The sequence below is a fragment of the Moschus berezovskii genome, chromosome 20 (genome assembly GCF_049115385.1).
Source record: "Moschus berezovskii isolate FMDL1 chromosome 20, NW_MosBer_1.0, whole genome shotgun sequence".
Taxonomy (NCBI): Eukaryota; Metazoa; Chordata; class Mammalia; order Artiodactyla; family Moschidae; genus Moschus; species Moschus berezovskii.
In genome coordinates this window covers 22,078,302-22,099,998 of record NC_142479.1, presented here as the reverse complement: position 1 = coordinate 22,099,998, position 21,697 = coordinate 22,078,302, and the positions used below count along the sequence as shown (strand labels likewise).

The 21,697-nt window shown below is 39.9% G+C and overlaps 1 protein-coding gene across 1 annotated transcript in view; it reads right to left on the bottom strand.

Annotated features, from left to right (window-relative positions):
- The window catches only part of GDPD1 (glycerophosphodiester phosphodiesterase domain containing 1), a 56,545-nt gene extending 39,458 nt beyond the window's left edge, over positions 1 to 17,087 (bottom strand). The window contains exon 1 of the mRNA XM_055399702.2: positions 16,625 to 17,087. Within this exon, the coding sequence (XP_055255677.1) occupies positions 16,625 to 16,766 (142 nt within the window). The 5' untranslated portion in view covers positions 16,767 to 17,087. The remainder of the gene's footprint in view (positions 1 to 16,624) is intronic.
- Between the last annotated feature and the right edge of the window lie 4,610 nt (positions 17,088 to 21,697).

Sequence of the window (21,697 nt, the reverse complement as noted above, 5' to 3'; positions counted from 1 at the left end):
TTAACTAATGTTCTAAAAATTCTATCAGTTTGGCAGACAGAAAGGGACACTCTTGTGAAAAAAGCCTCCTTGACTTTAGGTTCACTTTTGTAGAGTTGATGCATAACGGAAGACTGATGAAGCAAATACAGAGAATAAAGTTTTTTTCCAAAGTAAGTGGTCTTTCTGAGGTTAACTGATTTTTAGAAGTCCAGTCAGTGCCTACCTTGGTCAAAAACTACGGAGAGATGTTATACACAGGTAATATTCAAGAACAAAGCACTCAAGAATACCACCAAAAAGAAAAAAGTACTAAAACGGTTATTCGTAGATTAGGTCAAACTACGGACTGCTTGTCGTGACAGAAAGCCAGCAAGTTAATAGAACACAAAAGCCAGTTGGAAAGAGCTCTCACTGGCCAAACCTGAGACAATGTTAGAATCAAAATGACGACAGGAACAGACTTTAAACCACTGAACAAAACAGGATATTCTGAACTCATTTTAATAAATGGACTTAAAGTCTGATAAGGAATGGGGTGTTTATGTAGGTTTAAAGTATTTTCCTACAAAAATACTAATTACAAAGAGAAAAAGAGTAACTTCACAATAAAGTCTGGCATCTCCCACTTTCACTAAGTGATCAGAGTCATCATCCTTAGTTCTTTCAAGCTGACTTCTGTGTCCTTTTCATTTCCTTGCCTTTGAGTACAATAAACAATCAGTATGGGAATTCCCTGGTGGTCCAGTAGTTAAGACACTGAGATTTCACTGCCGAGGGTACAGAACTAAGATTCTGCAAGCTGCGCATCGCAGCTTTAAAAAAAAAAATTAACAAATCAAATTAATATCAGTTATTTCCAGCAGCTGAGGTCAGAATACAAAAGATTTCTTTTCTGATGTACACTATTCTAGCCTTACAAATCCTCCATAATGACTGTGTATTACTTTTTGGGTCAATTTAAAAATTTTATTTATTTTTAATTGAAGGATAATTGCTTTACAATATGGTGTTGGTTTCTGCCACACATCAACATGAATCAGCCATAGGTATACATCTGTTCCCTCCCTCTTGAACCTCTGAGAGACTCAAAGCCTTAAACACATGCCATATCCCTCCAAAATTCTCTTCACCACAGCATCCCAATCTTCATCCTAGAACGAATTCACTTCCCAACTCCTCCATGAAGCAATTTTTAAATTACTCACTTAGGATTACAATAACTCTTTATTACAGTCAAGAGTCCATTCCTATATATTCAATGGAATATTACTCAGCCATAAAAAGAATGAAATAATGCTGTTTGTAGCAACATGGATAGATCCAGAGATTGTTATATTGAGTGAAGTCAGAGAAAGACAAATATCATATGTCACTGCTTATATGTGGAATCTAAAAAAGGGGTACAAATGAAATCCGGTGATTTGTGGGGGGTTAAATTGGAAGACTTAAATATACACACTTAAATGTACACACTGTTTGTGTATGTGTTAGATGTGTCCAACTCTTTGCGACCCCATGGATTGTAGCCTGCCAGGCTGTTTGTCCATGGAATTCTTCAGGCAAGAATACTGGAGTGGGTTGCCATTTCCTTCTCCAAATATACATACTACTACATATAAAATAGATAACTAATAAGGGCTTGCTGTAGAGCTTAGGGAACACTATGCAATACTCTGTAATACTCTATATAGGAAAAGGATCTAAAAAAGAGTGGATATTTATATATGTGTAACTGATTCACTTTACTGTACAACTGAAACAACACTGTAAGTCAACTATACTCCAAAAATTAAAAAGAGTTAATGCCTTAAACTAACATTTCTTAACCATTTTGGTCTCAGGACTCTTACTGAGTACCTCAAAGAGTTTTTGATTATGTGGGTTATAACCATTAGAAAAGACCCTAATGCTGGGAAAGACTGAGGGCAGGAGGAGGAGGAGAGAGAGGATGAGGTGGTTGGATGGTATCACTGACTTGACAGATATGAATTTGAGCAAGCTCCGGGAGATGGTGAAGGACAGGGAAGCCTGGTGTGCTGCAGTCCATGGGGTCTCAAAGAGTTGGACACGAATGAGCAACTGAGCAACAAATCCATTAATAGCTACATATTAGAAACTGACTTCCAAATTTTAAAAATTTATTTGAAAATAACAATAATAAACCCATTACATATTAATGTAACATTTTATGAAAAATAACTATTTGCCAAAAAAATTTAAGGAGTGGCATTTGTTTTACACTTTTGCTAATCTCTTTATTGTCTGACAATAGAAGGCAGCTAGATTCTCATATCTGCTTCAAACACACATATCAACCTTCACATAGATAGTTGGAAAAGAAAGGTTCTTCGTTGATACTGTACCAAAATTCAACAAATGGTAGATTCTTAAAAGTTGGCTGTAACACGGAATCTGAACCATATCAATGACCTTTTCATACTCCATTACATGAATATCAATTAGTCCATCTTGAACTTTGAATGGATCTTTCACCCATGCATGGTTTTATAATGAAATGCATTGGTTTTTGGAAAATATTGACTTACTGAATCATACTAATCTTTTAAATACTGACTGACACATTTCATGATACAATATTTTTTTTAAAAATCACATTATTAATAACTGATATCAGGAAAATCAAATTGGAAAGCTACTAAGCTCATTGTGGATGATATAAGTTTTTTAAAAGTCTAATTCTTGCTTAAAAGCTCAAATGTAATCATTGGCACTGCCTTAATAGAAGGCTAGATTATTTTTCTTCTAATGAAAGATTCACTTTATTAATTTTCAAGAACACGTCTGTCTAGTACTCAAGTCTAAATAACCAGTGTGTCAGTTTTTTAAGTAAAAATGTTCGGCGGGGTGGAGGGGAAGGCTAATTCAGCTCAGAATTCAATCAACTTCACAAGTGCTTTTCCTCAAGACAATCACGTACATAAAGTGAAAGTGAAGTCGCTCAAGTCGTGTCCAACTCTTAGTGACCCCATGGACTGCAGCCTACCAGGCTTCTCCGTCCATGGGATTTTCCAGGCAAGAGTACTGGAGTGGGCTGCGATTGCCTTCTCTGGGGATGTAGCAAAAGTGTTTGTGTAATCCTACACACAAAAAAACATTTGTCACAGAACACTAAAAGTTACATATACTCAAGGATTGAACTTCAGTAAAATTAATAACTTTCTAATACATCAAAGATATTCTTATGTGAAACTGCCCTTAAAAAAAAAATCTGAGTGCGTGATGCTGAGGAATATAATGGCTACTAGTACATTTTGTGCCAATATTTTCATTTGTCCTAAAGCAATAGGAGTTTTACCCACTATGCCAATGTCACTAAGGAGAAAAAGGTAAGAAATGCCTTATAAAAATAGTTTTTGACCTTGTAGGCCCATGAAAGGTCTTGGGAACTCCTAGAATTCCACAGACCACACTTTGAAAACCACTGTCTTAAACAGTCAACGATGAGATAAGTCAGAGGAGTGGTCACCTCTGGCGATAGAGAAGGGTAGACGGGGAAGGGATTCTTATGGGATTCGAGAAGTGTTCTGTACTTTGATCTAAGTAATGGCTACTTGGATGTACATATACATTTAAAAAAATGAAGCTGTACACTTAAGGTTAGTGCGGTCACTGTTATTCAGCTGCTAGGTCGTGACTCTTTGCGACCCCATAGACTGCAGCATGCCAGGCTTTCCTGTCCTCCACTATCTCGTGGAGTTTGCTCAGGCTGCCATTGAGTTGGTGATGCTATCTAACCGTCTCACCCTCCATCGCCGTTTTCTCCTTTTGCCTTAGATCTTTCCCAGTATCAGGGTCTTTTCCAACGAGTTGGCTCGTTGCATCAGGTGGCCAAAGTATTGGAGCTTCAGCTTAGTGCTACTACATGTATGCCATTCCTAAAATTTTCTTAAGAGCTTTTATTAAAATTACTTTTCTTTAATTGCAGGATAACTGATTTACAATGTTGGGCTGGTTTCTGCCATACAACAACTTGAATCCGTCATAATTATAAAAATATCCCCCTCCTCGGGAGCCCCCCTCCCCGATCCTACCCCACTCCTCTAGGTCATCACAGAGTGCCAGACTGGGCTCCTTGTATTATACAGCTGCTCCCCACTAATCATCTATTTTACACATGAATATGTACGTATGTCAAAGCTACTTTCTCAATTCATCCTTCTCTTTCCCTCCTACGCCATGTAAAAAGTTTTATTTCCAAATCGTAATTTTTTAAAATTCTAGTACATATACCTGAACCCTGACAAGGCTTTTTGAAGGCAATTATCTTTTTAAATATTTGTTTATTTATTTGGCTGTACCAGGTCTTACTTGCAGCATGAGCAATCTTTAGTTGTGGTATGCAGGGTCTTGTTCCCTGACCAGCGATTGAACCCAGGGAAAAGGGCAGCTTTCATTCCAATCTCAAAGAACGGCAATGCCAGAGAACGTTCAAACTATCACACAATTGCACTCATTTCACATGCTAGCAAGGTAGTGCTCAAAATCCTTCAAGCTAGGCTTCAGCAGTACATGAACCAAGAACTTTCAGATGTACAAGTTGCCTTTAGAAAAGGCAGAGGAAACAGAGATCAAATTGCCAACATTCGCTGGATCAAAGAGAAAGCAAGGGAATTCCAGAAAAACATCTACTTCTGCTTCAAAATTGATCCATCACTTTGTGGCAAATGGAAGGGGAAAAAGCAGAAAAAGTGACAGATTTTATTTTGGTGGGCTCCAAAACCACTGTGTACAGTGACTGCAGCCATGACATTAAAAGACTAATCCTCCTTGGAAGAAAAGCTACGACAAACCTAGACAGAGTATTAAAAAAGCAGAGACCGTGGCTTCTGGTTCAAGATGGCCAAGTAGAAGGATGTGAACTCATCTCTTCCTGCAAGAGCACCAAAATTGCAACAAGCTGTTTGTTGAACCACCACTGACAAGAGGATGCTGCAACCCACTAAAAAAAGATACCTCATGTCCAGAGACAAAGAAGCCGCAGCGAGACAGCAGGAGGGGCACGGTCACGATTAAATCAAATCCCATACCCTCTGGGTGGGTGACCCGCAGACTGGAGAACAATGATACCAAAGAAGTTCTCGCATTGTTGTAAAGGTTCTGAACTCCATGTCAGGCTTTCCAGTCTGAGGAGCCGACAAAGGAACTGGGAATTCTCAGGGAATCTGCCCTTGCGGGTCAGCGGGATTTGCTAAGAGCTCTTCCAGGGGATGGAGGGAAACAGAGACTTCAGCCTTGGATCAGAGCTCTTCCAGGGGATGGAGGGAAACAGAGATTGCAGTCTTTGCTCAGAGCTCTTCCAGGGGATGGAAGGAAACAGAGACTCCAGTCTTGGATCAGCGCTCTTCCAGGGGATGGAGGGAAACAGAGACTTTGCGCACACCAGGACCCAGAGGAGAGGGGCAGTGGCCTCACAGGAGACTACCTGCTCATGCTGGGGGCCCCCTGCGGAGGTATGGGCCAGCAGGGGCTCACCACAGGGGCGGAGGCACTGGAAGGCCCCCTTGGCCTTCACCATTAATCCTCCCTTAGAGCCTGCAGACCCCAGGACTGGGTCAACTCAGACCAAAAATCTATCAGGGAGGGAGTGCAAACCACCTCCCCCCATCAGCAGATAACTGGATTAAAGCTTTAGTGAACAAGGCTCTGCCCACCAGAGCAAGACCCAGTTTTCCCCATCACCAGACCCTCCCATCAAGAAGCCTATACAAGCCTCATAGCCTCATGCGTCAGAGGGTAGACAGAAGAAGCAAGAAGCACAGTCTCACAGCAGCTAAAACAAAAACTGTATTACAGAAAGTTAATCATGATGAAAAAGCAGAAAGTTATGTCCCAGATGAAGGGACAAGATAAAATCCCAGAAAAGCAACGAAATGAAGTGGAGTTAGGCAACCTTCCAGAAAAAGAATTCAGAATAATGATAGTGAAGATGATCCAGGATCTCGGGAAAAGAATGGAGGCAAAGGTTGAGAGATACAAGAAATGTTTACCAAAGACCTAGAAGAACTGAAGAAGAAACAAACAGAAATGAATATAATACACTAGAAGGAATCCATAGCAGAATAACTGAAGCAGAAGAATAGATAAATGACCTGGAAGACAGAATGGTGGAAATTACTGCCACAGAAGAAGATATAGCAAAAACAACGAAAGGAAATGAAGACAGACTGAGACCTCTGGGACAGCATTAAATGCACCAATTTTCGCATTACAGGGGTCTCAGAAGGAGAAGGGAGAAAAGACCTGAGAAAATATTTGAAGATATAATAGCTGAAAACTCCCTGAACATAGAAAAGGAAATAGTCAACCAAGTCCAGGAAGCACAGAGAGTCCCAGGCAGGGTAAACCCAAGGAGGAACACACCGAGACACATAACCAAACTGACAAAAATTAAAGACAGATAAAATATTGAAAGCAACAGGGGAAAAAACAACAAATAATATACAAGGGAACTCCCATCAGGCTATCAGCTGATTTCTCAACAGAAACTCTCAAGCCAGAAGGGAATGGCATGATACATTTACTGTGATGAAAGGGAAGAAATTACAATCAAGAATACTCTACGTAGCAAGACTCTCCTTCAGATTTGATGGAGAAATCAAAAGCTTTCCAGACAAATAAAAGTTAAGAGAATTCAGCACCACCAAACCAGCTTTACAACAAATGCTAAGGCAACTTTTCTAGGCAGGAAAAACAAGAGAAGAAAAAGACCTACAGAACAGAAAATAAACCCCAAACAATTAAGAAAAAAGTAATAGGAGCATACATTTCAACGATTACCTTAAATGTAAATGGATTAAATGCACCAACCAAAAGATACAGACTGGCTGGGTGGATGAAAACATGTGCAGGTATGCACTTCCACTTACCACATCACTCTGCCTGACCTCCCCCAAATTCTATGTAATTATTTTATACTGTTAAATTAACCATGTTTCCATTATGGCTTGCAACTGCAATTATCTTTTATTTTTTGTCTGGCTATTGATAGTGAAAGCTGATAAACATCTTTTACTATTGTGATTATGTAACAATTAATATTGTATTAATTATTGGCCAACAGAAAAATAAAAGAACTCTGTATCACCAAAACTAGGATCTAATAGAAAAACCTATAATCACTTTTTAAAATCCAGATATATATAAGAATTATCTTGAATTTTTTTGAAAAATACAAATGCTCACATATTGTTTTTTTTCTCTAGAGCTCCAGATATGTTTCTAATGAGCACTCATGTTTAAAAACAACTGGACTATATGATCATCTTTTACCTAGTTTGTTTCACTTTTTCTATTTCATATTCAGTGCTCCCATTTCATTTAGTTTATGTTCTCCAATTTCTTCATCTTTTTTGTTTGATGTTCTTTCTCAAGCCTTTTATCAAGTGTAGTAAAAAAGCTTTTGTATACATATATATGTAAAATATATATATATATATTTTTTTTTTTTTTTTACAAAAATAAAAAGCAGAGACCTTCATACAGGTTTCTCAGGAGGCAGGTAAGGTGGTCTGGTATACCCATCTCTTGAAGAATTTTCCAAAGTTTGTTATGATCCACACAGTCGAAGGCTTTAATGTAGTCAACGAAGCAGATGTCTTTCTGGAATTTTCCTGCTTCTTCTATGATCCAACAGATGTTGGTAATTTGATCTCTGGTACTTCTGCCTTTTCTAAATCCAGCTCATACATCTGGAAGTTATTGGTTCATGTATTGCTGAAGCCTAGCTTGAAGGATTTTGAGCATTACCTTGTTAGTGTGTGAAATGAGCACAACTGTACAGTAGTTTGAACATTCTTTGGCATTGCCCATCTTTGGGACTGGAATGAAAACTGACCTTTTCCAGTCCTGTGGCCACTGCTGAGTTTTCCAAATTTGCTGACATACTGAGTGCAGCACTCAGTATGTGCACTTTGTCAGCATCATCTTTCAGGATTTGAAATAGCTCAGCTGGAATTTCATCACCTCTACTAGCTTTGTTCATAGTAATGCTTCCTAAGGCCCACTTGACTTCACATTCCAGGATGTCTAGCTCTAGTCATCTGTGATCACACCATTATGGTTATCCGGGTCATGACAGACCTTTTCTGTACAGTTCTTTTCTGTATCCTTGCCACCTCTTCTTAATTTCTTCTGCTTCTGTTAGGTCCTTGTGGTTTCTATTTTGTATTGTGGCCATCTTTGCATGAAATGTTCCCTTGTATCTCTGATTTTCTCAAAGAGATCATTAGTCTTTTCCATTCTATCGTTTTCCTCTATTTCTTGGCATTGATCACTGAAGAAGGCTTTCTTATCTCTCCTTGCTATTCTTTCGGTTTAGATGGATATATCTTTCCTTTTCTCATTTGCCTTTCACTTCTCTTCTTTTCCCTGCTATTTGTAAGGCATCCTCAGACAACCATTTTGCCTTCTTGCATTTCTTTTTCTTAGTGATACGTTTGATCACTGCCTCCTTTACAATGTTATGAACCTCCCTCCATAGTTCTTCAGACACTCTATTGGATCTAATCCCTTGAATCTACTTGTCACTTTCACTGTATAATCATAAAGAATTTGATTTAGGTCATACCTGAATGGCCTCCTGGTTTTCCCTACTTTGTTCAGTTTAAGCCTGAATTTTGCAAAAGGAGTTCAAGATCTGAGCCAGCTGAAGATAAAGAAGCTCTATGTAGTCAGCAAAAACGAGACCTGGAGCTGACTGTGGCTGAAATCATGAGCTCCTTATAGCAAAACAAAAAACCCTTAAGTATGCAAACATTACTACTCAAGACTTTTGATCTACTTTATAAGCTCATGAAATAGCTGGTACTAAATAAAACATTAAAAAGGTGGTCAAGATATTAATAATTAAGAGAAGCTAGACATTGTGCTTAGTGTTCTCTATATTATTTCATTAAAATGCCCACAATCATGCCAACTATTACTATCTCCAGAAATAAGATTAGGTGAGGTCACATAAGCCAACAAGGGGAACTGAGATTCAAGCATAAGCAGTATGACTTCACATCCCACTCTTTTTACTACTAACTATGCTGCAGTTTCTATGCTGGCAGTCATATCTCTCTTTATTTCAGTTTTACAGATAAATTATTAATGTTGCCCCTTATTTCCATATTCTTATACTTGCTTGCTTGAAGATAAATCCCACAATGATAATAACCCACAAATTACTTGTTAGATTCATATGGTGAAAGCCTGGGGAGTAACTAAGGGACTAATTTAAAAGTCTGCCACTCCTCTCTAAGGAATTATTTGGTGATAGCTCTTCTCTCATGAAATGGTTTGAATTTCTTCTCTTGCCAATTATTGTAACATCATTCATAAAGCATGCTTGCTATTAATTTTTCTTTTCCCTCAATAAGCAGGGGATGTCTGGCTTAATATCTGACTTTGCAAATAACCACTCTACATGGAAACAAGTTTAATTTTTAATTAATTACAAAATGTAGAATAGAATGAGTATATATTTTACACATTGTTCTACTATAATTTGTTTATAATTTCTCTGCTCATGTCTTCCTGCCTTCCTCTTCACCAGTTCATATTTTCTATTTCTTTGAGAAACCATCACTTCCCAACACTATACGAAGCTATACTTCCCAATATTTCATTCTATGTTAATTTTTCCTCTCTTATATAGTGCTTCATAGTTACTTTGTGAGTGGTTAATATCTGTTAGGATAGGAAAAGTAAAGGAAACAGTCTCTTTTGTATTTTTTGTTAGATGTAAATACTGTAAAGGAAAGAAACATCTGTTCAGTTTCCTTTTTTACCTCCCAAATGTTTTATATACCAGTGAAAGTGCTGCACTCAATATGCCAGCAGATTTGGAAAACTCAGCAGTGGCCACAGGACTGGAAGAGGTCAGTCTTCATTCCAATCCCAAAGAAAGGCAACGCCAAAGAATGCTCAAACTACCGCACAATTGCACTCATCTCACACGCTAGTAAAGTCATGCTCAAAATTCTCCAAGCCAGGCTTCAGCAGTATGTAAACCGTGAACTCCCAGATGTTCAAGCAGGTTTTAGAAAAGGCAGAGGCATGTAAACCGTGAACTCCCAGATGTTCAAGCAGGTTTTAGAAAAGGCAGAGGCACCAGAGATCAAATTGCCAACATCTGCTGGATCACGGAGAAAGCAAGAGAGTTTCAGAAAAATATCTAATTCTGCTTCATTGACTATGCCAAAGCCTTTGACTGTGTCGATCACAATAAACTGTGGAACATTCTGAAAGAGATGGGAATCCCAGACCACCTGACCTGCCTCTTGAGAAACCTGTATGCAGGTCAGGAAGCAACAGTTAGAACTGTACATGGAACAACAGACTGGTTCCAAATAGGAAAAGGTGTACGTCAAGGTTGTATATTGTCACCTTGCTTATTTAACTTATATGCAGAGTACATCATGAGGAACGCAGGGCTGGAAGAAGCACAAGCTGGAATCAAGACTGCCGGGAGAAATATCAATAACCTCAGATATGCAGATGACACTACCCTTATGGCAGAAAGTGAAGAGGAACTCAAAAGCCTTTTGATGAAAGTGAAAGAGGAGAGTGAAAAGGTTGGCTTGAAGCTCAACATTCAGAAAACAAAGATCATGGCATCTGGTCCCATCACTTCATGGGAAATAGATGGAAAAACAGGGGAAACAGTGTCAGACTTTATTTTTTTGGGCTCCAAAATCACTGCAGATGCTGATTGCAGCCATGAAATTAAAAGACGCTTGCTCCTTGGAAAGAAAGTTATGACCAACCTTGATAGTATATTAAAAAGCAGAGACATTACTTTGCCAACCAAGGTCCGTCTAGTCAAAGCAATGGTTTTTCCCGTGGTCATGTATGGATGCGAGAGTTGGACTGTGAAGAAAGCTGATCGCCGAAGAATCGATGCTTTTGAACTGTGGTGTTTGAGAAGACTCTTGAGAGTCCCTTATACTGCAAGGAGATCCAACCAGTCCATTCTAAAGGAGATCAATCCTGGGTATTCATTGGAGGGACTGATGCTAAAGCTGAAACTGCAATACTTTGGCCACCTCATGCGATGAGTTGACTCACTGGAAAAGACTCTGATGCTGGGAAAGGTTGGGGGCGGGAGGAGAAGGGGACGACGGAAAATGAGATGGCTGGATGGCATCACCGACTCTGTGGACATGAGTTTGAGTGAACTCTGGGAGTTGGTGATGGACAGGGAGGCCTGGCGTGCTGTGATTCATGGGGTCGCGGAGAGTCGGACACAACTGAGCGACTGAACTGAACTGAACTGAAACATTCAACGAGGTTTCTCTGGTAGCTCAGAGGTAAACAATCTTCCTGCCAACTCAGGAGATGCGGGTTCGATCCATGGGTTGGGAAAATTCCCTGGAAAAGGAAATGGCAAACCATTCTAGTATTCCTGCCTGGGAAATTTCATGGACAGAGGAGCCTGGCAGGCTACAATTCATGGGGTCGCAGAAGAGTCAGACACAACTTAGCAACTAAACAACAACAAACAATCAGTAAACATTGCAGACCTGTTTAGACCTATTTTACAGTTAGCCTCCAATCACCACTACCATCAACATCTTTTGTATACATGCTATATGTGTGTGTGTATGTGTATGATGTTTATAAAACCGATGAAAAACATGACAATGTGCTCCAGCCACAAAAGAACTTCCAAATTAAATATTTTCTGACACTGGAAAAGCCAGTTTAGTGCAAATAAAACATTTTAATGTTGGAAGACATTATCCTGTCTCAACTTAAAAAGGAGTTATTCAATAAATTAAGCAAAAAAGCTGAGTTCCTTCACCTCTAAATTCACACATTAATTCAATATTTATAGTGCACCTTGGAAACAGTATATATGATTTCTGTAAGAGTATAAAGAGCTTGTAAGGACTAGAGATGGTATATACAAAAGAGCATTTCTCAATATGTGGGATCTTTGGAACACCGCAGAACTGTTTCTTTTTTTTAGGGAAAATATCAGTGAGATTTACATTTTCAGACATAAGAAAAAATTTAAACACATCAGTAGCACAAAAGGATGATATTCAAAGTATATATTGATATTGATTTTCCCAACAGTGGCAGCATTTACCAACTAATTACCTCATGTGTGCTCTTTTTAATATGTGTTTTTAGCTATCTATCTGACTATACTTTCACATTTTTCTGTAACGACATTCAATTTTTCTAAGTTTGTATACAGTTTAAGATATATGTACAGCCATGGCTGAAAATAACTGTGTACATTTTAGTCTACTTTATTAAGCAGGAAAATGTGTGCATGCTAAGTCACTTCAGTCATGTCCAACTCTTTGTTACCCTATGGACTGTAGCCTGTCAGGCTCCTCTATCCATGGGGATTCTTCAGCAAGAATACTAAAGTGGGTTACCGTTTCCTTCTCCAGGGGATCTTCCAGACCCAGGGATGGAACCCGCATCTCCTACATCTCCTGCATTGGCAGGTGTGTTCTTTACCACTAATGCCACCTGGGAAGATAAAGGATGAATGATTCCACTGTTAGTAAGGTATCAGTAGGAACAAGCGAGTTGGGAAAAAAGTCTTCACTGACAAGTAAGGAAGATTTCCCTGAAAACAGGAATGCAGAGAAAAGAGAGAAGCTGAAAAGAACTGATACCCTGCTGTGCAGGACATGTTTCAGGGTACAACTGCAGAATGTTACTTGTAGTGACATTCTGAGACTCAAACAGATGCTTCAATTTCCTCCTTGAGGAATTAAAAGTTTAGGACTCAGAAGTAACCAGTGTCCATCAGTAGTATTTACCCTCAAACTTATCACCTGCTAAATCAATCTGTGGCAAAATGCCCAGATTTGGACAATACTTTGCCTTGTAACCATGGGTGAAAGATTAAAAGGTCAGGTGAGGATTTTCAGTTGATTTTTTTTTTTTTAATTCTTTCTCCACTGAACCCTAGTAAACCCTGTTGCTTAATTTAATTGGCCCACAGAAATAGGTTAGGGAGTATGAGAGTTATTTCCCAGTTATCCTAACTCTAGTTCACTTACTGGGCATTTGAAATAAGTATATATATATACAGTATGATTCCAAGGGTAGTAAAATATGTACTTAAAGGACATATTTAAAAATATTTTTTAAAAGGGCATACTTCAAATGTTAACAGAGATTATGTCTACTGATGGTGAGTTTGAGGAACTACTTTTTCTTTTTTCATTTCTATATTTTCCAAATTTTCTATTAATACAATGAACATGAATTACTTATGCAACTGTCAAAAATATTATTAAAATTCACAATTTCATTGAGAAACAATAAAAATAGCCTTTGAGAGTATGGCTTGCTCTTGATTTAATTCAAACGGTACATCTTTGATCTTATTGGTATTTCATTAATACACTGTTACTGCTGCTGCTGCTAAGTCACTTCAGTTGTGTCCGACTCTGTTCGACCCCATAGACAGCAGCCCACCAGACTCCTCAGTCCCTGGGATTCTCCAGGCAAGAACACTGGAGTGGGTTGATGAGTACACTGTAGTTACAAAAAGTGTTCTTTGGACAAATAGGTTAGGAAACACACGGAAAGTACCTAGCACAAAGTAGATAATTAGCAGACAATAAGCTATTATTTTAAGTGTAGGTTACAATCTGTATTAGAGGCTAGAGACTCAAGCATTAATGAAATCTAAAATCTGCTCTTGAGGAACTCACAGTCTAATAAGGGAAGCAGATATCCTATCACAATATAATGCAATACAACCTATGCGTTACCTAGGTAAGAACAAAGAAGGCCTATACCATTTAATTTTTAAAACAAAGCATTTTCTACTTTCAAGGACAATCAGCAAAAAGCAAAAGTGTTCATTAAAACTTTGAAAACGTTAAGTACACTGGTGATCTCATTTCTTCTCATTCAACTCAAAGTTCTAATGCAAAATATGAATGTGACCCCATGTATCCATGCTTACATTTCTAAACAATTTTATGGCATTCAAAGTGCTTTCTGTACATCTAATCCTCATAACAACCTAAAGGGAAGCAAGGTAGATGGTTTACATTTATGATAAGGAAACTAAAACTAAAGCTTATTCCCAAGGTTAACTAGTTATAGGTCCAGAATCTGACTCAGGTGATAATGCTTTTATAGAGACATAACAGTACACATTAACAGTTTTTTTAAGTCAAAGCAATTCAGGTATATATACTTTATACACCTATCATGATCAATGTTTCAGTCTTGGAGTGGTCATATACCTGGGTTACATGAAATAGGTTATTAGTAGTTAGGATGATAGAGAATTAGACCAAATGTTGATGATATGCATGGAGAAATATGCACAGATAGCACCACTTGCTATTATCAGTGTCCAAGAGAAAAATAAAAAGACAAGTAGAAGCTGACTGCTTCCTAGTCTATTATTTTCCAGAAACTTAGGATCTTGAATTCCAAAGTGGTTTTTAGTAAATACATTCTCTATCACTCTGGTTCAACTGTATTCTTTGGTATACATACTCAACAAAAAATATATTAAGCACATCACATAGGAACTTACTAAGTGCTTCAGGACTGTAAACAGATTTCATACCCTACAGAGTTAACAAGATTATTTCTTCTGAAATAAAATCTAGATCACCCACAATGATAGTTTAGAAAGCTTTTTAAGAGGACCTAGTTTTATTTTGTTTTGATTTGGGTTTTTAGTAAGCACACTTTTTTTTAAAATCAGTAAACACTGATTTACTGATTTAAAAATCAGTAGGTAGTGCCTATCTCCAGAGTAATACTACTACCATTGAAAATACTTCTACAGGGACAACTCAAACACAAAAGTTGTTTTTTGGCTTTATCTACAGTTTACTTCTGTATCTATTACAACATAGGTAAACCAAATAATAACTAACATGTCATTTAGCTGGTGATAGATCCCTTAAAATCTTTGACACTTTTCATGAGTGGGAGACTAGCATAACCACTGAAGTCACTCTTTAGTACTCTGTTTATCTTCTTTTTTTTCTTTTTTGGCACACCACAGGGCATATGAGATCTTAATTCCCCAACCAGGGCTTGAATCCATGCCCCCTGCATTGGAAGTGCAAAGTCCTAACCACTGGACCACCTGGGAAGTCCTATGTCTGTTTAACTGATAAAATTATACAGATTTTACAGCAGTGTGCAAATGTACTTCTGTGATATTTAAAACCTTATTCTTAGACTGCAAGGAGATCCAACCAGCCCATCCTAAGGGAGATCAGTCCTGGGTGTTCACTGGAAGGACTGATTTGAAGCTGAAGCTCCAAAACTCTGGTCACCTGATGCGAAGAGCTGACTCATTTGTAAAGACCCTGATGCTGAGAAAGATTGAGGGCGGGAGAAGGGGACGACAGAGGATGAGATGGTTGGATGGCATCACCGACTCAATGGACAAGAGTTTGGGTAAACTCCGGGAGTTGGTGATGGACAGTGAGGCCTGGCATGCTGTAGTTTATGGGGTCGCAAAGAGTCAGACACGATTGAGCGAGTGAACTGACTTACTGACTATTCCTGGCCAATTTTTATTAAAAAAAGGAGTCATGGTACTAAATGAAATTCTTGACTGTAAACTCCTAGAATTTACCATTTCAAGTAAATTCCAAGCAATTTTAACCTAGTTTAACATTCGGCTCTAAAGAACAGCTAAAACTGAATGAAATAATCCAAACTTACAACATCCTATACATCATACTTGAAAATAAAAGCACATTATTACACAATAACGAAGAGGCAAAGGTTTGGCCTGCTGTCTGAGAAATGAGAGGGTGACCTATCTAGGTTCCTTCTGGCAAGGCACTGTTTCAAAAGAAACTTCTTTGTTGTCTTAAAACAATACGGTCCTATCACAAAACCCAATCTTTTTTTTTTTTTTTGGAAATCCACACGTCAACGCTGGGGTGCAAGGTGATGTTGGGAAAAAATATAGGTGCGAGGTTTGAAGCCTTGGGAATCAGGACACCCCAGTTTCTTGTCCCAGTCCAGCTCAAGCTCTAACTGTGACCTTGGGAAGTGTCCCCGGCTCGGGAACTTGGATTGCCCCTCTTCTCAATTACCCTGCTCAGGAGGATGGAGGGGTGGAGAACTGGGACCGGCCCCCAGGGACTGCGGATGCCCGGGCTGCACCACGCTCCAGGTTCACGCAGCTCCTCAGCCCTGGAAGCAGTTCGCCCCATCTTCCCACAAGCTCCGCCACTGGCTTGTCTCGGAACAAGTCTGTTCCCGGGTTCCCCCGGCAGGTACCCGCGGATCGGCCCGGGGCTCCCCCATTGGTGCCGTCCGCTGCTAGGAAGGGACCCCGCGATTTTCCTTCCCTTCGCCGAGAAGCCTCCCATCTACCGTTCATTCTCTCTCCGGTCCTTCCTCTTTCGGAGAACCCCTGACTTCCCTGCCCCCTAGAGATCCCCACCTTGGCTCGGTTTCAAGACCCTCTCCTTCCCTCAGGCGACCTCCCCTCACACCGTCTTCACCTCCAGGGAACCCTCAGTTCGCACACGCCCATCCTTCCTCAGACTCGCACGCATTTCCACCCGCCCGCCTTTTGCCGAGGAGCCTCGGCTCCAGTCGCGGGGCCGGGGGTGGGGTGGGGGCGCCTCCCCCACTTCCGCCATCCGGTTCTGGGGACCCCTCTCACCTCCGCGGTGAGAGATGTGTTTACTGAGGAATCGTTGCTTCTTTCGCTGGTGCAGCAAGGTCGGGTATTTGAGCAACAAGAATGAAGTCACCAAGTACCCTCCCAGGGTGGACAGGAGGTAAAAAGCCGCGGTGGACGACATCTCAGCCCCCGCGTGAGGAAGCCTCCCGCCGCCCGGCCCTCTGAACTCCGCTGCTACGGTCGCAACGGCTGCGGCGGCGGCGGCGGCGGCTCGCAGTCTGCTCGCCCCCCGCCGGCGTCCGCGCTGCAGCGCACTTGTCGGCGCCGGCCCACCGCGCACGCGCAGCCGGCCTCGGGCCGCCGAGCAACAAAGGGGCTCGGGCACGCAGGCGCGCTCCGGGAGGCGCCCGCGGAGGTCCGGGCGCGGGCGTCTGTCACCTAGCTTTGTGGTCCGGCTCGCGGCCCTATAAAGGAGAAAGCTGGGAGACGCGCCATGCCTCTGTCATCGTTCCCACTCGAAAGGCTGTTCAAGGAGAGCCTTCAGGAAGGCCTGACGTAATTAGAAAGTCCACGTCAGAAAAGAATCTCTCCGGGGCGCGTCGTTAGCCTCTGCTCGAGGAAATGCAAAGAACTCTTACCGCAGCAGGAGTTAAGGCTTATTAAAGCAAATAATACACACACCCATTTGTCTAGCCAGGAGAGAACTTTCTCCGTTATCGCCCATACCATGCCAGGTGCCAGTTTATCAGTCAAATATTTGAGAGATGGCTCTACTCACATTTCACTGTGAAATTGCAAACTTCGTGCCTCGTACATGATCGACAGTCGAATATTTGTGGACTTTTAAGTTTGTTCAAAAATAAGGAAACGTTGACAGTGTTATAGGTTATCATTTCAGTCTTGGGAAGACTGGAAACTAAATTCCCTTTCATTCTGCACATTCCATACTATAATTCTAAGAGTCACATTTAAGTGCAGAAGAATTAACCCAGGGGTGAGGGAGAAAATTTTGTCAGAAGAACAGATCTCCCACAGAAGTAGAAGGCAGAGTGATTATTTAAAATCATGTGACTCTGACCTGAAGCACATTTCTCTGTTTTCTTATCTGAAAAATGAGGAACATTTTTACTAAATGATAACTTACAACTCTTTCTGTTAATAATGACTCCCCAAAGATTCTTGTGTCCTTTAAGAGGAATTTAAATAAAATTTAATTTTATTTTATAAATTTAAGAAACTTAAATAAAATTTAAAGGATTCTTGAAAACAAAGACCTTCAGTAGATTTTAGAAAGTAGCAGAAAAAAGACTTTTACATCAGTTTGCCACCATAGTGAGGCAGGAGGTACATGGGCCCCAGGCTAGGTATTTACAACTGGTCTCCTGTTTACATTTCTTGGGATGCAAAAAAGATGGGCTTCAGGCTGGACACTTAAAATTAGCCTCCAGTTTGCATTTCCTGGGACAGGAGATAGATGGGCTCCCATTTGCCCTCTGAAATGGAAGTAACATCACAAATAGAGTAAATAGCCAGGCTGTCTCCTGTGTCACCTTATTAGTCATGGCAGCAACAGAGAGGGGCTAAACCTTGTTTGAGTAAAGGGTCAGGACATCATATATTTCCCATCCTTGGGGCAAGGGAGACATCTCACAGGTGGAGAAAGGCTCCTTGGGGGTCAAAAGGAAGGGGGCACCACCCCATAATATGTGACGCTAAGGCTCCCACATAGGTCTCTGGGCTGGAATCCAACTTGGAAAAAAGTTGCATACACATGTTGGAGAGGGCGCTAGGGCAGGTCAGGTGTGGAAGAAGAAACCAGATAATTGGCCAAAGGTAAACAAACCCCAGGAACTGTCCTATAAAAATGGCCTACCCACCTCTAGACTGCTCTCCTGCTTGCGGGGGACACCCACACCCTCTCTCTCCGGGTGTGCATCTCTGCCTTGCTTCTGTCTTAACTGTTCCTCTGGGTGCTCTCCATTTGTTGCTGTGCTGTCTCTGATAATAAACTTGGTACTTGCATTTACAGTTTTTGCCTCCGTGAGAAATGCATTTTTCACTGGGTACAAGAGCCAGGGAAATATATAGCTTCCAGCCTCTAGCCCTTGCTGGTCTGGTGGCTAGGATTTCTGGTTTCCATCCAGGCTACCCAGTTTCAATTCCTGGGCAGGAAATTAAGCTCTCACTTCTAGCCACTGCTCACTACTGCTTCTCCGAGATCAATAGTAGTCTTATTTTTTGGTTTAACACCAGTATACCCAAAGAAAGGATAAAGCCTTTATAGAAGAAAGAGAACTAAGTATAAAAAATTCCAAGTACAAGCAAACTTAAAAACATTTTAAGGAAATGTTTTGAAGTATCACATTTCACATTTAAGCCCTCGATACATCTGAAATTGATGAAAGTTGTGAAGTAGGAATTTAATTTTTCCCCCCATATGAATAACTAGGTGTCCTTACATCAGTTTGTTTCTGTGTTCTGTGAGCCAGTCCCTGGGCCCATACTACCTTGTCTCATTTAACATAATCTTTATATATGTTATTGAAAGTTTTTTTTTTTTTTAATTTAAGGAGACTCACAAGTTGAAAACTACTGCTTTGTTATGAATTAGGGAAAGTATCTGTTTAGGACTGTCAAATATATCCTATAGATTATCTGTGCTCATGTTTCTGTTTCCCTCTTCCAAAATGTCACTTGACAGCAATTTTCGTTAAATTTGATGACTATTTCATGATTAGTACAGACATATGTATATGATTAGGGCTTCCCAGGTGGCTCAATGGTAAAGAATCTGCCACCAAACAGGAGACTCAGGTTCGATCCCTGGGTCTGGAAGATCCCCTGGAAGAGGAAATGGCAACCCACTCCAGTATTCCTGCCTGGAAAATCGCAATGACAGAGGAGCCTGGCAGGTTACAGTCCATGGGGTCACAAAAGAGTCAGACATGACTTAGAGACTAAACAACAAGTATATGATAAATACTACCCGGAAAAAAATATGTAACTAAGACTAACCTTCAACTATACAGGCACCAGTGGCTTATGCAGATAGAGCTTTGAACTTAGAACCCATAGACACAGCTATACTGTTTACAAACTGAGTGACCCTGGTCATATCACTTAGTTTTAGCCTCAGTTTCACATTTATAAAACTTGGGATAATAGTATCTAACCTCAAAGCAGTGTTTTGAGGATCTAAGGAAGTAAAATGAAAGTATTAAAAGGTGGCCTACTTGTTAGGATTCAATGCTTTCTTTGCTGTGGTGCAGGTTCAATTCTGCAAGCTGCACAGCATAGCCAGTGTAAAAAAAAAAAAAGTGTGTGTGTATACATATATATATATCCTATATAAGTAAAGCATTATGTCAAAAGATAGAATTCTTTCCTTTTGTGGACTTAAAAAAATTCACAACATAAAAGTGAAGAGGTATGTTTTATTGGGGGTGGGGGATGGGGAGAAAGAAGTTGAAGACTTCAAGCCCGGGAGATAACCCTGTGAGAATTGCTCTGAGGAGGGAAGGGTTGGAGCCAGGTTACACAGAAGTTTTGCCACAAAGGGCAGGTAGTCTGAACCTCAAAAGAAAACTAGATATTCCAAGTTAAGGAATTCAGTGCCTTTCTATATATGGGAAGATGCAAGAGTCTGGCTCACTGAAATCATTTCTTTGATAGGTACCTCAGCTATCTGGGGCCAGTATCCAGTGTTTTCCAAACATTCTGAGTTTCCTCAGGGCTCACCATATGCAGTGGCTGCAGACTGATTGCTGCTAGATGGAGGTATTCTTTCCTTCCTTAGTTCCCTCAGGGCTCACCAGCTCACCATCCACAGTGGCTACAACTACCAATGACAGTAACATCCTTTCTTTACTGATACGGCAGGAAATATTCCGTTTCTCACTTCTCTAAAACATTACCAACAAATATGGGGACAGTATACAGAATTATTCAAAATAAGTAACCAAGCAGGAATACATATGCCTTATTGGAGGCCCAAAACTTCCAATGAAACACTAATGAAAAAACAAGTGAAGTGTAACAGAAGAAAGGGATCTTTTAAAAATTGCACCAATATGATGAGAGAAGTCTTCCAAGACGAATGCCATATTTTGATGGAAATTTATAAGGGGTGCCAAAATTAATAAGACATCTTTTAAAACAAGACAGGAAATGAGCACAAGAAATCAATTGTCATAGAGGAAAATGTTGAAAAAGAAAAGAGTATCACAAATCACTGGCCTGTTTCACTGAGATGAGAAAACTGCTATCTGGATAGGTTAAGCAGTTTGCCCAAGACAATATAGCTAGTGCTGATTTAACAAGGTCACGAATCTTAACTCAGTTAAAGGGGCTGGATCTTCTAAAAGTATCAATCGTCTGAAAAATAAAAAGATTTGGAAAATAGTCTTGCCCTTTATAGAAGATAACATTAAGGAAATGTCCACTTAAAAAGTGTCTATTGAAGCGCTTCAGAGGTAGCAGATCCAGGATGCAGAATAGTGAAAAGAACATTCATGCTAGTCAAATAACTCATCTTGTAATTTCAACTCCACCTACAGATGCATTGCCCAAATTATTAGTGTTCTACATAGCAGATGCAATTGACTAGGAACATATATCATTGAGGTCAGGAGACATTTACCCAAGTTCTAAAGAAACTGATAAAGTGTAATACTATTCTAAATAAGAAAACTGCTGAAACAAGCAGCTAGTGTGCAAATGGCACATTGCCATTTGGATTCTCAACTCTGTCAATGGGAATCTGACAGTACTAGGTTAGAGCATGGTTCAAACTTCTTCAGGGCAATTTATTAATATACATCAAAATGTAACATGTGTATATCCCTTGATGCATCAGTTCCAGGCCTAAGAGTTTACTCTGCCAAGAAAATTTCACAAGTATTAATAAAAGATGTATGCACCATGGTATTCCATGGTTCATAGAAATTCTAAATTTAAAAGAACCTAAATAAAGGACAGATTATATAAATCTTGATAAAAAAAACAATGCATCCATTAATAATACTTTCATTTATTGACAGGAAAAAAGTCTACCACATACTGTAGAGTGGAAAAAAAAGTAAATTACAGAACAAGATACATTATGATTTCAAT